At 29.7% G+C, this 19,819-nt stretch overlaps 2 protein-coding genes across 2 annotated transcripts; one reads left to right on the top strand and one right to left on the bottom strand.

Moving 5' to 3' along the window:
• Nucleotides 1-8,773: 8,773 nt before the first annotated feature.
• On the bottom strand, nucleotides 8,774-10,995 carry OCT59_010063 (uncharacterized protein; the record flags this gene model as incomplete). Its single annotated transcript, XM_025311807.2, has 5 exons — nucleotides 8,774-8,904; nucleotides 8,986-9,373; nucleotides 9,704-10,357; nucleotides 10,520-10,594; nucleotides 10,672-10,995. The coding sequence occupies 5 exons, from the start codon at nucleotides 10,993-10,995 to the stop codon at nucleotides 8,774-8,776; spliced, it is 1,572 nt and encodes a 523-aa protein (XP_025168132.2).
• Nucleotides 10,996-18,186: 7,191 nt separating this feature from the next.
• Nucleotides 18,187-19,768, top strand: OCT59_010062 (uncharacterized protein; the record flags this gene model as incomplete). The annotated part of the gene is made up of 3 exons (XM_066132783.1): nucleotides 18,187-18,484; nucleotides 18,701-18,951; nucleotides 19,184-19,768. 3 exons carry the CDS (start codon nucleotides 18,187-18,189, stop codon nucleotides 19,766-19,768), a joined length of 1,134 nt encoding a protein of 377 aa, XP_066000396.1.
• Between the last annotated feature and the right edge of the window lie 51 nt (nucleotides 19,769-19,819).

Genomic DNA, 19,819 nt, shown 5'->3' with positions numbered 1-19,819 from the left:
ATATTGTCATAGAGGATTTTTATCAGGTAGCATTAAGGTTGCTTGCCAAAATCTAGGGGTTTAGGCAAGATGGCATTTCGCCGAAAAGCAAAATTCTGCCAAAACTATATTAAAGTTATATTAAAAAACTGGCGAAACTTTGGAGAAACGCGAAACTGCCAAAACTTATTATAAATGCCGAAACTGCTGAAACTCTGCCGAAACTATAATAAATTTATAGTAAAATTCTGATGAAACTAATCGTAGGATTTTGAAGAGGTTTAGACAAGCAACCTTAGGTAGCATTAACTATCTACATCAGGAAATTTGTTTAGGCGTAATTTAGTGTAATATTTCGAAGGTGGTGTAAAATTTCGAAATATTACACTAAAAACGTAATATTACAAAAGTTTACGCTCTTAAATTTGAATAATTATAGTAATTTAAAAATATCTCGCTATCTACTGGTCCAATCAAGACGATCTATGGCTCATTGGAATCAGCTCATCAAGACAGATTAAATGGTAGTAAATTCGCATTTCTACAGTTGATAGAACGCTCTATAGTATGCAGTAAAGTTTTAAATTAATAGAAAGTCATCTATCAAACGTAAAGATACGATTTTACTACCATTCGATTCGTCTTGATGAGCTGATTCCAATGAGCTATAGATCGTCTTGATTGGATCAGTAGATAGTGAGATATTCTTAAATTACTATAATTATTCAAATTTAAGAGCGTAAACTTTTGCAATATTACGTTTTTAGTGTAATATTTTGAAATTTTACACCACCTTCGAAATATTACACTAAATTACGCCTAAACAAATTTCCTGATGTAGTACCTTTCTATACCACTGTTATAAGTATGAAGTCTCATTCAAAAGCCACTACAGCCTGCGATTATCTAGCACTGATAGTACAGCTGTTTACCTCAAGTGGTATACTTTATAGTGACCACTCAGACAGAAAGTAGCAGGTATCTGTCCAGGATCACCATAGTAAGCTAGTATCCAGAATCACTTCTTAAGGTGAGTATCAACCACCAGGGATCACCAACCAGAATCCAAAGAATAGAAAATCAAATCCCATAATCATACTACCTATTCTGTGCATGAATACCTTAATTGGTCTAAGACCTAACAGAAGGTCAAACTACCACTAAGACATTGCACCTCCAGCTTTATCATCTAGGATAACCATCTAGCTATTACTAACTCTAAGCATATCGTGAAGTGATCACCTAGACAGGAAGTTCTCCCAAGGTATAGCAAAGACAGAACTGCACATATGCCAATGGCCTCATAGGAAACGTTAGAAGGACATCATGACCCTTAGTTAAAATGTGCAGCTTAACCATACACACTAATTTACCATAATGCAGTTCAACTATATATGCTAATCTCTATACCTTCACACTATTGGTTGTAGTGTCTGCAGTAAAATTCTTTTATTTTCATGATCATGGAAATTGAATCTGTGACCTTACCATACTCAGGTTATATGAAAAATGTCACCGCTTTAACAACTGTACTAGGGTGACTAAGGTTGCTTGCCAAAACCTCTCCAAAATCCTGTGATAAATTTCGGCAAGATTTTACTATATGTTTACTATAGTTTCGGCAGGGTTACGGCAGTTTTGGCAAATGGGAGTTTTGGCATTTTGGCAAAGTTTCGGCAGGATTTTTAATATGATTTAATATAGTTTCGGCATTTTCTGTATAGGTTTCGGCAGTTATTAAGAAAGTTTCGGCAAGCAACCTTAAGGGTGACCAACCCTAGTTTTATTGTTTCATTTTTACTTTGCTAGTGTTTACGACCAAGCTTTCTTTTACTTCTTTTAAGGCATTCTTAAGCTAATATCATTCCCAATAATAATTATTATACCAAGTACTTATTTCCTCAGGTAACAGTACCACAGATGAGAACATTCCTTATTAGGCCACTTTTAAGACTAATTTGAAGCTAGGAATATACCACCTACTCATCCTTAACTTATTGCATAATACTAGCAGTTTCATCCTTTTATTTTGCAGTATTTGTACAGCCAGACATCCCATACTCTTATAAGTCATCTCGTGTCAGTATTCTATCATTTCTAAGGGGTAACTATTAAAACAAGTACTTAATTTCTTAGGTAACAGCACAGTATATGAGAACATTTCCCATCAGACCACTTTTAAAGCTAATCTGAAGCTAGAAATACGCTACTTACTCATCCTTACACCCATTGCATGATACTAATACCCAATTTATTTTACAACCTTTAGAGAGCACCTACTTTCATAGAGGACTTTTGACAGGTAACATCAACTATCTAGTACCCTTTCATACTACCATTTTAGATATGAAATCTCACTCAAAAGCCTACTATAAATTCCACGATTACTCAGCATCCGATTTGTGGTATCAATCACCAAAGAGATCACTAACCAGGATCCCAAGAAGTGGAGTAATCAAACCCCCATAACCATGCTACCTGTTCTACGTACGAATACTTTAGTCAATCTAAAACCTAACAGAAGGTCAAACTACTACTAAGACATTGCACCCTTAATTTTACTATATATCTAGGACAACCATCTAGCCATTACTGACCCTAAGTGGTATCGTGAAGCGACCATCTGGACAGGAAGTCCCTCCAAGGTATAGTAGTGACCTCAAGGACAGGACTGTGCATATGCCAATGACCTTATAGGGAACGTTAGAAGAACACCATGACCCTTAGTTGAAAGTTTTATTTTTTTATAATTACTGGCTGATAAGATATTTAACAAAATGTTGAAAATCAGCATTTTAATATTTTTTGATTTATATTAATAGGATACCACTATATAATATAATTTATATTATATGGTAGTATTCCACTTGCTTTAGATTATATTATCACCATATGATCTAAATACCACCATATAATCTGGATATTACCATATGATCTAAATATCACTATATAATCTAGATACCACTATATGATTTAAATAATATAATCTAATTATTACCATATAATCTAAATAATATAATTTACATCAGGAAATTTGTTTAGGCGTAATTTAGTGTAATATTTTGAAGGTGGTGTAAAATTTTGAAATATTACACTAAAAACGTAATATTACAAAAGTTTACGCTCTTAAATTTGAATAATTATAGTAATTTAAGAATATCTCGCTATCTACTGATCTAATCAAGACGATCTATAGCTCATTAGAATCAGCTTATCAAAATGGATCGAATGGTAGTAAAATCGCATTTCTACAGTTGATAGAACGCTCTATAGTATGCAGTAAAGTTTTAAATTAATAGAAAGTCATCTATTAAACGTAAAGATACGATTTTGCTACCATTCAATTCGTCTTGATGAGCTGATTCCAATGAGCTATAGATCATCTTGATTAGATCAGTAGATAGCGAGATATTCTTAAATTACTATAATTATTCAAATTTAAGAGCGTAAACTTTTGTAATATTACGTTTTTAGTGTAATATTTCAAAATTTTACACCACCTTCGAAATATTACACTAAATTACGCCTAAACAAATTTCCTGATGTAATTACCATTATATAATCTTTCTTACTATCTGTATTTTTTTTTACCACCATATAATCTAACTACTACTCACCATTTAACTTAACTACTACTATATAATCAAAATATCACTTTTTTCTTCTTGTTTCTAAGTTTTTTACATATGTTGAAAGGCTTGTTTACTATATTAACAAGATTTAAGATGCTCAAAAATTTAATGGATATTCAAATGTTTTTTAATGACCTTTTATTCTTTTGATTTGTGGTTATACTAATTCAGGAAAAACTAATGAAGTTCTTAATCTTGTGCTCAGAAATAAGCTTTATCAAATATTTAATGAGAAGAAAGAAGAGACGTGTTATATCAAGTGTAATGATCTACTTTTAATCAGCCACTAATTCAAAAAGTTGAAATATATGTATTTCAAATCAGCATTCCAGATAATTGTGAAATATTACATTTTGAGCTTTGAAGCCTAATAAAATCCCTAAGGTAGATTCTTTTTCTCCAGCCAGATAGAGGTACAGCAACTATATTCAAAGATGTATGTGCTGATCTGAAAAAAGTGCAGAAAAAAATCATCTCCTATTTTGTTGAGGGACAACATTATAATATCAGTTCTATATATGTATTCTAGAGTTACTTTGACTGTCCAAAGATAATATGAAAAAATCTCACATATATCTGCCTATTTAACAGATCGTGCACTATAGACGAGCTAGTCAGAATTATGTGTCAATATGCTAATGACTGGCGCAGCGTAATTAAGATTATTGATAAGGCATTATGTAAGCAAAAATTCATTGTTTTTGATTTAACTGTACTTCACAAGCATTCGCATCAGGTATGGTTTAGTTGGAATCAAAGTTTGGAAAAAGTGTCTTAGTTAATGAGTAGAATTTTTCCTCAAAACTATTGAGTAAGATGAAATGTATATTTTTCCTGATTTCTAGATTATATTCAGATTCACTACGGCTCTTCACCCATAATTTCCTTTCATGAGTGCTTGAATATGTTTCCAGTTTTATAGTCACATCAGGACCCTGAAGAATACATATAATACTCCAATTTTGTATAAACTTACTATGTAATTTCTTAATAGTTAAAATAGCAGTTACGCAAAAAGTCAGATTTTTATTTGCATAACAATAATGATTTTTACTATAAGTAAGATTTTCATGTTAATGAATATTAGAATTTTTTTTTATATGTTTAAAGTTTTTTTTTATTTTTTGTTTAAAAAATTTTTAAAATATTTTTTAATAAAAAGTTTTTTTGTTTGTTTTAAAAAACACTTGAAATATTTTTTAATAGAAATTGTTTTTTGTTTGAGAAGTTTTTAGGGGTTTGTTTAAAGACTTTTTTTTAATAGAAATTAAGAAATTTTTTTAAAATTCATTTACAAATCAAAAAAAATACATTTTATTACATATCTTGCATTGGTCAGAATAGTCCATTTCGTCCAAATTTCAAATTGACGAATGTTGGACGAAAGTTGGTCTAAATTTGGCCAATCATTGCCAAAAAAATCGTTAAAATTATTATGGATGATTTGCACAGTTGGCAATCACAAATTGGCAAAAATTCATTAAAAAATTGGAAATAAACTATTCGTCAACTTTTACTAGACATTCGTCCAAATTTCAAATTGCCAAATGTTGGACGAAATTAAGTCTAATTTTGTCTAATTGTTAATGATTTTATGTATTTAGCTTATTTTTAATTTTGTAATAACAATCAATTGATTAAATTTTATTATTTCGCTTTATTAAAATTACATATTAAAAATTATCATATTAAATATCTAATATCTACATTCTACAGTATCAGTCTATTTACACCTACCATTTACCATTTACCATTTACCATTTACCATTCACCATATATTGTCATCTACTACCCATTATCCACCATCCATCGTCCACCATTATCTACCATCATCCACTCATCCAAAATTATCTACAACTTACTCTATCTGACAAAAGTACAAAAGAGAAACTACAAAAAAAAAAGAAATGGTTAGTAAACCGTTATTATTACAATAAAAAAAGGTCAAAGTTTTGATGATTCAAAACCTACCTATTCAATAAAAATCCAAAGACAAATCTACAAAAAAAAATAAAGAAACGGTTAGTAAACTGATTTTTTAATAAAAAAAATTTAAGTTTCAAAATATTTCAAAACTTACCCAACCAAAAATCCAGAATGGAAACTTACCCATATATCTAAAGCCTAACCAAAAGTCGAAATCTACAAAATAGAAAAAAAAATTAAAATAAAATTTAAAAAAAATCCTTTTTTAAAATAAGTTTCGAAGTTTCACTTTGCCCAAGAACCGAAAGTCGAAATCTACAAAATAGAAGAAAAAATTAAAATAAAATTAAAAAAATACTTGTTTTTAAAAAAAGTTTCAAAGTTTTAACTTCAAAATTTACCGGTATTACAGAAAGGAGTATAGTCGGGTCAGCGTGATGAGTAGAGTATGGTGACATTTTGCGGTGTGTAACATAAGGGGTGTGAACCATACGCAGGTGATGTATAGCATCTCGGCCCATTCCAAATCACGTGTTTGGCCCATCGTGTTATTTATCACTTGAGTAAACTGTCACATAGAGTTCCATACTCTACTCATCACGCTGACCTGACCATACTCCTTTCCGTAGCACTCGAAATTTACCCATATATCCAAACCCAAGAACCGAAAGCCAAATTCTACAAAATAGAAGAAAAAAAATTAAAAAAATAATTAAAAAAAAATAATTTTATTTAAAAAGTTTCGAAGTTTTACTTTGAAACTTACCCATATATCTAATGTCCAATAACCAAAGGCCAAAACCTAAAAAAAGGAAAGGAATGGTTATTAGTAACCGTTCTATAATATTAATAAATAAATAAATAAATAAACTAAGATTCGTATTTATGAATCTTGGTTCCTCCATTCATCGTTGGTTCATCTATTCATCAGAAATCCATCTGAACCTATAAAAAAAGAAAGGAACGGTTAGTACCTGTTCTAAAATAATAACATATCGGCTGATTGGAAAAATTGGGCCTGATTTTGTATCACTAAATTTTGTTATGTGTAACACAAATCATAAGATCTAGTGGTTTAAAATTTTTGTCAATCCCTAAAACTCCATTCTATTTTTATGAACACCCTGAATAAAAAAAACTTTAATATGTAAAACACTAAGGAACCCATCAACTAAGCAAGGAATCTATCAATAAATTTCAAGTAAGTAACTAGAAGAAAAATCAATATAGTTGCTTTTTATTTTTAAAAACGCGTTAATTTTATAAATATTTCGCTTAAGAAACTTTCATTTTTATATTTTTTATAGCAACATTTGCCGAACGATTTGTACTTATGTTATCAACTTCAAATAACACGCCTTGCAACAAGTTTGAATGTAGAATATGTGGGAAAATTTATAAAAGAAATTCGGGTTTAACAAGGCATATGGCAACAATTAAAGATGCTAATAGTGTAAAACCAACTGTATATGATTTACCAGGAAAAGCAATTGAGAAGACATGACAAATTTGGTTTATCATATAAAGGAAAAACTAAAACAACATTCAAGGCATGTTGGTAACGTTTATATTATGATTAGCTGTACTGAGAGTCAGTTTTTTGGTGTTTTCAAAGGGCATATACATAATTATTATCCAAAAACAGGGAATTATAAGTGTATGTTTAAAGGCGTTGATTCTTACTCTACTCTATCACATATTTTAGGGGATGATAATTGGGGAGCTAAATATTTTTTACATCATCAAAAAACATTCATTTTATCATATTAATTACCATCAAATCCATGTGATTCTAAAGAATCATACCAATGTCAAGAGTCAGATCCTCTTCAGAAACCTGATCCTCTTCAACATCATACATTAATAAATACCACTGAAAAGGCTAGGAAGCAACGAACTCGCAAACCAAGACCTGTGCAAATTATTATTGGCTGGAAAAGAAAATCAAAGTCAGATGTACGTAATATTATATATTCATCAGGATTTGTTTTTATAAAATTTACAATTTTACGCACAAGAGTTATAGAATATCTCAATTAATATATAGAAATATAGTATATAGAAATATCAAAATCAAAAGGTGTACAGTCAACTCTCTTTATAGTCACACATTTGGGACAGTCCATATTTGGTGATTATAAAGAGATGTGACTATATAAAAAATTTCTTATATTAGTATATCATAATTCCGGCCAAAAATTAACATAATTTTAGCCAAAATTATACTTAAAACTTTATTGTATCGTAACTCAGCCAATATTAATCGTAGAGAAATGATCTTACCGCCACTCGATTCGTCTCGATGAGACGGTTCTAATGGTATAAAATACATCAAAATCCAATCACTAGATTAATTTCTGAAGTTAAAAAAATATTAATGGTTTTTGTGTAATAACTCTGCCAATATTGATCCTAGAGAGACGATCTTACTACCATTCGATTCGTCTTGATGCGACGAATCTAATGGTATAAAATACATCGAAATCCAATCACTAGATCAATTTCCGAAATTAAAAAATATTAAATGGTTTTTAAGTAGTAACTCCGTCAATATTGATCACAGAGAGATGATCTTACCACCATTCGATTCGTCTTGATGAGGGGATTCCAACGAGCTATTAATCGCCTTTTTATAATCACTAGGTACCGAGAAATTCAGCAAAACGTTAAATGGCGCAGTAAACGTAAATCAAGAAATATAATAATGCCGATGCTTAACATTTTGTTGAATAACTCATCAGCCAGTGGTCATGAAAGGATAAAACTACCACCATTCGATTTGTCTCAGTGAGACGATTCTAACAAGCTATGGTACATCTTTGTACGATTATTAGATGCCAAGTTATTTAATATATTCTTTATATAACTGTGATTATAAATGGTTCTTTTTAATATAAGATTTTTGAGGATAGGTGTGATAGTGACTATAGATAGATTGTGACTATAATGGGAGTGACTATAGAGGGAGTTGACTGTATATGATAAGAAAATGTGAAAACAAACATTTAACATAGAAATAGCGAAATTAATGTAATAAATATATTTTTTAAAAAAAAATTAAATAAAAAATCATTTCAAATAAACTAAGATCTTTGAAATTTATTATAATTCATTAGAATACATGATATTTTATTAAAAAATACATGAGTACTTATATCGCAATGATACTTTTTTCTGTGACTTAGTTTTCCTTTTTTTCTCTATATTTTTTATTCTCAATTCTAATATGAAATAATTTACTTGACGCGTAAACGTTTTGGTAATTGAATTGAATCAATTTCATCATGAATATTAAAATATAAAAGCCTATTTTCATGTTCAAGTATATTTACAATTGCTGATTTTCTTTCTTTTCCATTACCGCCATCTTTTGTTGTTTTTTTAAAGAAAAATAAAACTTATTGGTGGTTTTTGTTTTCAACTGCTGAGCACGAAAATGCAGATAAACCAAAATGGTGATGAATGCGTATCATTTCTGGGATATGGTATACCAAAACATGCATATATGGCGTTATGTCACTCGCCTGATAAAAATAGTTGGAATCCAAAAATTGATGCAACCATGCAATTGCACTATTAGAAAACTCTGAAGCATTCGTCTTTGGATCTTTCATTGCCTTGTGAAGTAAATAAAAATTATCCCACAAATTACAAATTTGGGTTGCTCTAGAAGTTGGTAAAAGTTTAGCTAAATTGAAATGTTGTAGAATGGCTAATTTATCCTGCCCCGTTAAAGAAGTGTATTGCCAATTAGTTGAATTTATTTCAAGCCAAAAATGAAATTTAACATTAATATATCTTATTTCTTCAACTATTACAGCTCTTGCTTTATCTTTCTACGTGTTTCTAGATTTAAGCTCATCAATTACTAGCCGTCAAAGAACATCTGTAATGCGTAACATTACATGCAGCTCATCTGGAATCCAATTTTGTAACGGAATCATATCAAAGATTGCTGATCAAATATGGCCTTTATAAAATGTATGATCTAAACAAATTTGATCTATACTTTTACTAATAGTCCATTTATATAAGAAATCACCCTTTTGCTCTTTTGATACTTCGCATCATGGACAAAAATACTTGCTATTTGCTGCATTTATCTCCAAGCAAATTGCCAAAAACTTCCAATCTGACGAAAAATACAATTCAATCTTCCATTTTACACCCTGATCATATTCTAATCCTTCTTCTTTTAACTTTCTCAATTCTACAATTAATGGATCCAATATAATGTGTAAAGTTTCATATTTTTCAATGCCAGGATATAAAACTATAGTGTAATGATTTTCTGGCTGATGCAAATTATCAATATCATTAAGAATTGAACACGTGACCATTACTTGTTTAACCTTTCTTCTTACATTACGCCTATCACCAGAAATTCGTAAATGAATTATAGGATTTGTTATATCCAATACTTTTCTTTTAAGAAGACCTGGTATCAAATATTTTAAAATGTTAATAATATCTCGTCTTCCTCCTTTTCCAATTGATTGTTGCACATTATCAATAACATCTGAATTATTAATATGTATTTCTGAATTTACAGGATCATTGGGTAGTGATGGTTCTAAATTTACAAGCGAAATTGGTATAATTTCCTTCATTTCATGAGTAATTTCTTTTCTTTCTGCAGAAACTTTCCATTCACGTGGTAAATCTTGACTGATTGAAGCTAAAGTTCTATAACTTTCACACGTTATTTGACTTTTATCACATACTTGAACAGCAGCTCTTGCTTTCCATTTTGTTTCTTCATTATTTTCCTCACCAATGCTAAAATGAAAAGATTTTTCTTTAATATTAAATTCAATAGACTTTAAATTGGGATTATTCTTTAAATAACAATTTTCTTTCACCACTTGATCAAATATTGTACATACAGAATTTGCAATTTTTTTTACTCAATTATTTTGTCCAGTTGAAGTTAAATTATCAAATTATTTTAAAATTGTTGCTCGCTGATGACTATCTCTTACTTGTTGAAGTACTTCTAAATAAAGACCAAAAAAATGTGGTCCTGAATAACGCGTTTTTTTTTCTGGATTTAAAGCCTAATTTAAAAAATTATTTATTACATTAATAACAAATTTAAATTAATAAAACAAATTAACAGATTAATTATATATACCTTAGCATATAAAACTGCTGCATCTGAACTTGATTTTTCTGACTTTACATGGTATTGAATTTTTTCCACATATTTAATTAAACACCTGACTGTTTGTAATTTCTTAGGTTTTCCCCAACTAGTTTCAACTTCATAATTATCAGGAATTCGAAAACTTTGACCTTTTGTATATTTAAGATAAGTAGCAGGTGGATAATATCCTTCTTCAATAATTTTATAGGTATAGCTTCGTCCAGGTTCAGAATATTGAATAATAGATTTCTTAGGATAGTTATGAATTTCAGTGGGATTTTTTCTTTTAAATAGTTGGTCACTATTTTCCATTTTTTTTTTCAAAGATTTTTTTTAATCAAAATTTTTTTACATCTTAAAAGTATGAACACATAAATTCCCAATAAAAAATATATATTTATTATTATAACCAATTAAAATACGTAAAAGATAATCTATTTATAGTAAAATTTATATAACTTTTAATTACCCCCTAAAAAAATTAGGGCACTTTTTTGATTAGCTGATATGATAAAAAAAAATAAACCAAGATTTGTACTTACTTACGAATCTTGGTTCCTTTTCTTCTGATCTTCGGAAGTCAACCCGAAACCTAAAAAATAAAATAAAGGAACGGTTAGAAACTGTTCATAATAAAATAAATAAATAAAAGTTAGATTCGTACCGTCTTTATGAATCTTTGGGTATTCTGTTCTTCAGAAGCCCATCTGAGACACCCAAGACCTAAAAAAAATAGAAAAAGAACAGTTAGAAACCGTTCATAATATTTTTAAAAAAAATAAAAAATCAAAATTCATAGTTACTTACAAATCTTAATTTTTCGTTATTTTTCGGAAACTCATAAGCCCACCTTAACTTATAAAAAAAAATATAAGAACGGTTAATAAACCGTTTGTAATAATAAACAAAGAAAGGAAAAAAATAAAAATTCTTATGAATCTTTGGATTTTTGTTCTTCAGAAGCAGGACCCCGAACAATATATATATAGGTCAGATAAAAAATTCAAAATTTACTAAGGTCAATAAGCAAATATTTTTCATGTCTGCTAAGCAAACTTTTATCTAACCCATAAATTTTTTACACTGCTAAGCAACTTATTTTATGACATATATATATTTATATATAATTTTTTTTATAAAATATGTATATAAAAAAAACTAAAAAAACAAAAATTTTTGAAATAATGTATGAATAAAGCTATTATTATTTTTTTGTAATATTACAACTTATAAATGTTTCTTATTAATATTTCGTATATCTGTTCTGTGACTTCAGAGCGTAATTTAGGCACTTTAGTCAAAGGAAACATCCAAAATCTTCTTAAGTAAAGTTGTTCAGCAGGTTCGAATCTACTTATATATAAATTTTTATTATGATTGAATAGATATTTATGGATTTATTCATGTTTTTTGTAACGCTACCAATACGCGGAATTTTTATTTTTAAAATTTACTGTAAAATTTGTCAAAAAAAATATTTTTAAAAAATTTTCTAAGTAAAAATGAAATAACTTTTATTGATTATTACAAAAATTATAGTGTAAAATTATAAAAAAACAGAAAAACACTTATTTTTCCCTTCCCATCCACCCATTGCTCTCATTTTAAATATATATTTTTTAAATATTACACGGACACGTATATGATTTATGATTTTAATATTACGCAGATGCGTATTTGTTTTATCAAAAACACAGTACACGATCACGTCTAAAAATGTTTCCTGTATTACATATACAATTAACTTATTCTTAGTATTAAAAATAGTAAATTTTTTTTATACAAACATGTTTATAATTTTGTTTACATATTTTATTAGATTTTTTTAATGTGAAAATGTAAATATATATTATATTATATATATATATTAAAAAATTCTATCCTGCTACACAAATATATATCTGACTATTAATAATTTAATACTCTGCTATGCATAATTATATCTGACTATTTAAAAATTATGTTATCAAATAAGCAATAATAAATCTCACATAGGAAAAATTTTTATATGTTGGTTAAGCAAACTCAAAACCTACCTTTATATATATTGTTTGGGGTCCTAGAAGCCCACAGAAACCTAAAAAAAGAAAAGAACAGTTATTAGTAACCATTCATAATATTTTTTTTAAAAAAATAATAATAAATAAATCAAGATTCGTATTTATTTACGAATCTTGGTTTCTCTGTTCTTCGGAAATTGAAAGGCCACCCAAAGCTATAAAAAGAAAAGAACAGCTATTAGTATAAACCGTTCATAATATTTTTTAAAAAAATAAAAAATAAAACCAAGATTCATGTATACTTACGAATCTTAGTTTTTTCCATTTTTGGAACTCAAAAGTCCATCCGAACCTATAAAAATAAAGAAAAGAATGGTCATTAATAACCGTTCATAATATTCTTTTTAAAAAAATAAAAAAAGTAAGATTTGTACTTGTACTTACGAATCTTTGGGTTTTCATTTTTTGGAAGCCCACTGAACCTAAAAAAATAAAGAAAAGAATAGTTATTAGTAACCATTCATTAATAAAATTAAAAAAAAAACAAAAAAATAAACCAAGATTCGTATATACTTACGAATCTTGGTTTTTTTCCGATCTTCAGAATTTGGAAGTCCACCGAACTTAAAAAAAAAGAAAGAATAGTTATTAATAACCGTTTGTTATTAATATTACCGAAAGAACTACCTAAAAAAACCTGAAATATTGGAACCGAAGTGGTCTATAAAAAAAAATTGTCAAAAAAAACCTACAAAAAGAAAATCAAAAGCGAACATCAAAAGTACCTATAAAAAAGAAAATCAATAAATCAGAAGTAACCTACAAAGAAAAATCCAAATTTCAAGTTCGAATCAAAGCATCTACAAAAGAGCAAATACGAATTGGCTATTGTTCCAAGTAGAAGTTGAACCTGCACCTTATGATTGAATCATATGCTCTACCATCGAACCTTCGGGATATAATGGTAAAATGCTATTCTTTCAAAACTCCCAAATTCCAAAATTGAAGCGTACTTACAAAAGAAAAACTTCTTTACTGATAGAAGTTAAACTCAAGTCTGGAAACTGAAATGAACTGACCTACAAAAAAGAAATTCCAAGTCCGGAAACCAAAATGAACTGACCTACAAAAAAGAAATTCCAAGTCCAGAAACCAAAATGAAAATAAATTCCAAGCCCAAGTCTGAAAACTGAAACGAAGAAACCTACAAGATAAAAAAATTTCAGAAACTGAAATGAATGACCTATAAAAAATAAATTTCAAGTCTGGAAGTCAAAAATGTTCAAGTTCGAGAGTCAAAACGAAGAACCTACAAAATAGAAAATTCTGGTTCGAGAGCTGAAATGGAACAACCTATAAAGGATATTATTGTCCTAAGCAGGAGTCAAATCTGCACCTTACAACTGAATTGTATACTCTACTATTGAGCCTTCAGGACACAAGTCAAAGGTCCAAATAGAAGAAACCAGACTGAAATAACCTACGAAAAAAAAAAATAAGTCCAGAAGTCGAAATAAATCGAAGTGATCTACAAAAATAAATTCCAAGAAACTACAAAAAAACGAACTCAAAAAAGAGTCCAAACCTGATTAAAAAGAAACTAATTTAGACTTTTATGGCAAAAGTCTATTTAAATCTTAAGGGGTCGAATGTAAATCATTACTAATTTAAGTTTTACTTTTTTAACAAGTATTTGGCTATTATTTAGATAGTTCAATATTTTTAATTTTGTTCAAGGTTGTTAAAAATTGTCAAGTTATTAATAAAAATTGATCAAAAAAAAATATTGGTTGATTTATAGTTTTTTTTTATATTACAACTCAACCAAAAATTAACCAAAAATCAACCAGTTGATTTATGCTAATTTTTTTTTTGATTTTTATAATTAGCCGAATGTTTAACGAATCACATAATGACGATGATGAACTTTTGACGAAAGGTATTAATGCTGAAAGAAACGATTTTAACCAGTATTGGCATCTAGTGATCATAGAGAGACAAAACACAGCTTATTAGATTTGTCTCAATAAGACGAGTTGAATAGTAGTAGTTTTATATTTCTAGGTGTGATAGATGCCGAGTTATGTGATAAAATGTAAAAATGCATAGTGGACGAAAATACAAAGTGCTAATGTGTGGTATAGCTTAACATCTATCATACCTAGAAACACAAAACTACTATTATTCAATTCGTCTTGTCAATATAAATCCAACGAGCTGTGTTTCATTTTTTTATAATCACTGAGTGGTGAGATATATAACAAAATGTATTTTCTTTTATTTTGTAGTATAGTTCTAATTATTCTTTATCAGAAGATACTGTAGAACTTTTTTGCCTAAGCCTGTTTGATTTAAACCTTGATGTATAAACAGAAGAGAATTATTAACAATTGTGATATTCTAAAAAAATAAAGAAAATAAATTAGCTTTTTTTTCAATTCTAGTTAAATAGTTTTAATGAAATTATACCTTCAATACTAATAAAGCTTCCACAAATGTGTTAAAATTTCTGCATCAGTTAGCTGTACCAGAATTATAATCGAGCGTAGATGGTAAAGATGCTAAACATCATCCATATCTTTAATAAGAACGCTCAGATGCATCATTTCTCCTGTAAGATAATCTTTAATCTTAGAATTATCAAATAATTAACCAAATATAAAAAGAAAGAAGCATACCTGCCACTTGGATTCTGAGAATCCCAAATTCATCTTTATTAGGTTGTGAATATATGCCATACCATCATTCATTTCTCGCCATAGGCCATAGCTTAATTTTATCATTTTCTTTTTTACTATCAATGCATATCAAGTGTGAAGATTCTGTAAAAATGAGTTCATATAATTTTTTTTTCCACTCTATTATATACATAATATCTGGTCATTTTTCTTGTTTTCCTCTTCTATCCACACTAGCTATACTTTAACACTTGGTCCTAAGTATAAATAAATATTAATTTATAATACCACTTGAACATAGTCTATCAAACTTACGTGCTAATAAAGGCTGATTTTCTAATTGGGATCTTTTTCAGTGCAGAGTGGATAATAGAAATAATTATATCTGTTATGTATGTTTCCTCACTTTGAGATTTAGCATTCTGAGGTTCAAAAGCAGGATTTTTTCAAATGTTACTTCTAAAAGATTTAAAAAAATATTACGGTTAATATGTGGTGATTATAAATTACTAATATAAGAAACACTTACAATGTATCTAGAATTTCCTCTGTAACTTGCAGTAAATCCTTTTCTGTTTTCTTTCAAGTACTGGTATATGATAACTTTTCTGGAAATTCATCAATATTCTCAATTCTGAAATCTTTTACAAAAGTTTTACATTTCTCTTAGATAATTGGTAAAAGTATTGCTTGCATATGTTGGGCCAGTTTTATGAAACTTTGACGTGCTGTTGATGTCAAATCTTGTACTAAATTAGAGTTATCACTTATTACCTAACTGGCAAGCAGTTTCTGCCATATTAAATTATCAATATTTACTTTTTTTAATAATTGATGCATTTCTACAGCAAGCTGGGATGATTTTTCCTATAAAAATGGAATATAAACTTTTTTAAGTTTCCTGCCTAACTCACTAATATCTATTATAATATTACCTTAAGTTTGGATTTCAAGTCATGTATATTTTTTACGATTTTTTCTTTACTAATAGAATTTTCTATTATCTTTAAAATCTCAATATCTTTAAAACTGCGGACACCTTCATAAGTTATGTCAAACTGGCGTGTAAAAAAAAATATTATATTAGTCTTTGATGATGATATGAAATTTTAATACTATAAGCTCACATCATCAGAATAATATAACAAAGTTGCCATCTCTGTGTAGCCTACATATTGTAAGCAACTCCGCTTTTCATATATGGACTTCTGAAACTTGCAAAATTAAAGTCAAAGTACTCCCATACGTCTGTGGAGTTGAATCCAGTACTAGTCAGCTAATGGATACCCAGGGTTTTCCCAAAAATTACAGTTGAATGGATTCCTCATTAACTAAAGCACACAATGTAAAAGTGGGGGTTTAAGGACCGAAGGTCTGGCCCCCACTGAAATATTGTGTGTATGGGTCACAGAACGTTAAAAACAATATTGATTTTTCTTATTATATTAGAAGAGCTTCTAGCAGTTCTAGAATCTTAATTTCGATATTATATTTCTTAATTCTGTGTGGATTCTCCAACTTCAGAAAGCATATTGATTTTTATTATTATATTAGAAAAGCTTCTATCAACTCTAGAATCTTAATTTCTATATTAACTTTTCGTTATATTTATTAAACCATATGAAAAAATAATATATCAGAAAACCGTTCTATGCAATAGTCATTTCATTAAATAACATATTTTTATATTAAGTTATACGAAAAAAAATAAGTCATACAAAAAAAAATAAATCATATGAAATTTCTGTCCCAATTCCCCATAATAAGTTATGCGAAAAAATCAGTCCCAACTTTTCCATAATAAATCATATGAAAAAATATATCAGAAAAGGATTCTATGCAAGCTAGCTCCTTAACTAGCATATATTATTTTAAATCATACGGAAGAAATAAGTCATACGAAAAATTATTCCAACTCTTCCCAGAATAAGTCATACGAAACATGTATATCAGGAACAGTTTCTACGACACCTAGCAAAAATTTTTGTCCCAACTCTTCCAGGTCATCTGATCTTTGCACATACGATCTGAAGGATCCAAGTTAGCACCACAGAGCGACCTGGAGTATCCGAGCTGTCATAACTGTCAGCGAAACTGTTACTCGGCTAGGATATAGGCTTCTATTAGTTCACCAGTTTCAGGCCAGCTTGAATGCCTGAATTATTACGCCCAAACTTCTGGCCAGAATAATGCGACCGAATTTATACTGCGCCTTCAGTCTCAGAGCACTTCCCCGCTACTATCGAGCAACTATCAAGCAACTATCAAGAGCAATATGCTTTCCCATTGCTTTCGATGATTTGCCCTAGATATGTCTTGAGAAGTCTTTTCGATCATATCCGTCCCATTTGTTTGCCGGAAGTGCACCATGTTGCAACCTGACTATTGTCTATTAGTTGTCGGTATAATTATGTGGTGGATAAATTCATGCGAGCGTAGCGCCTCTCCGGCCAGTCAAGCAAGCGCTGAATGGTCCTGTGAATTCCATGTTCGAGGTTGGCAGAGGTGCATTTGTTATGCCCATGGCCCGTTTGATTACCTGAAGTGCGCCATCTTGTAACCCATCTATCTAATGCCTATTTGTTGCCGGTAAAAGTATGGCAATTTGTTGATTTAGACTAGGCCCAAAATTGTATAGCTGGTTTGCGTTAATGAGGGCATCCTATACCTGTGTATATATCTAGAAAGATGAAGGCTTCTGCCAATATTTAATCCATAATTACGGGCCTTCACATTTTGATATATATCCACGTCTAAGGGGGAAATAATTAATTGAATAAAAAATTATATAAGTATGTAATAGCGTGAAAGTAAGAGATAACATCATGATTAGAAAATCTAGAAGTGATAAAAAAGATACAACTTGTAAACGTTGTGGTAAAATGTGTGTAAATCCAAATAAACTTCGTGAACATCTTAGACGAAAAAATCTGTGCAAACCATTATCAGAGATAACTGCTTCTATTCAAGTTCCCATTCAAGTACCCATTCAAGCACCCATCCAAGAGGTTATCCAAAAATCTGCTATTAATGATACTCCCTTCAAAAATCCTAAAATCGAATGGATTTATCAGGATATAAAAAGAAAATTAGGCATTTTTAAAAACTTACAACAGGAAACAAGTTCTGTGCACTAAGAACTTCGATAAAGCGTTTTTTACTTTGCATTTAAAAAGAGGGTAATTAATAGACTTTTATACAGGTGTTGCCGATTAAATCAAAATGGAGTTCGTTTCTAAATTCAGCATTCGATTATTTATAACGGGATTTTGATAGAAGGAGAGGGGTTATATAGATAAGAAAGGGTTGTAGCCGAAATTTGTAAAGAAATATTTCCAGAAAGGTTGTCAGAGGCAACAGGTGATGATACTAATACCCCTGTTCAAACTCCTGAACCTGAACTACAAATAACCGTTCAAGACTTTGCCCCTAAGCCAGAACTCATTCACGGAAGAAAGTATATTACCAAAGAGGAAGCCAAAGCTTGGGTTAATCCAAATGCACGAAAACCCAGAGAGCGAATTAAGACATGGGGAGCAAAATTGCAAAAACGTTGGAAAGAATTAGATCTAGGTGATGAGCCAATTGAGGTAAATCAGTAAGGTTGCTTGCCAAAACCTCTCCAAAATCCTGCGATAAATTTCGGCAAGATTTTACTATATGTTTACTATAGTTTCGGCAGGGTTTCGGCAGTTTCGGCAAATGGGGGTTTCGGCATTTCGGCAAAGTTTCGGCAGGATTTTTAATATGATTTAATATAGTTTCAGCATTTTCTGTATAGGTTTCGGCAGTTATTAAGAAGGTTTCGGCAAGCAACCTTAGGTAAATGATCTAGATGGTTGTAAAATGCTCTTTCATGATCTTGAGCAGTATGATCCAGAGGCAGTTCGCCTATCTACATTAAAAGAGTTAAAGAAATATGAAAAGATATTAGAGTCTGAAGGCGGTCCTGGACCTAAAACACAATCATTTAGGGAAGGTAATAATTTGATCAATAAAGAATTTGAGCGCTTAGGAGAAATTAAGGGGCCCAAAAGGTCAGAAAAGGATTTAGAATTTAGAGAACAAGAAGAATTGGAAACAGCAGTTAAAAGAAGAGCTATAGCCGTACATCATGTAAAAGTTCCCAAATCCCATCCAGATAATGGAAGTGATATACGAAAAATGTTAGAAAGCCGAAGAAAACAGTTTAGAGAAATACTTGAAAAGGAATTCGATAAACGTGAACAATTTAAGTTCGCTCTATGTTCTCTTACCAAATTTTTTATAGATGATAAACCTGGGAATGAAAAACAGGAAAAAAAGAATTCACGAACTGACTGGCTTAGAAATAAACAAATTATAATTTATAATAGAAATGAAATAGATGATTACTTAAGCAATGCTTTCGAACAAATCCTATACTAAGTGGAGGAAAGAGGAAATAAGACTAATTCTTGAGAATATATTTGGGCAGTA

Source organism: Rhizophagus irregularis, chromosome 18 (assembly GCF_026210795.1).
Source record: "Rhizophagus irregularis chromosome 18, complete sequence".
Lineage (NCBI taxonomy): Eukaryota > Fungi > Glomeromycota > Glomeromycetes > Glomerales > Glomeraceae > Rhizophagus > Rhizophagus irregularis.
Note: the sequence above shows the minus strand (reverse complement) of the source record. Positions and strands in the feature narration are given on the sequence as shown.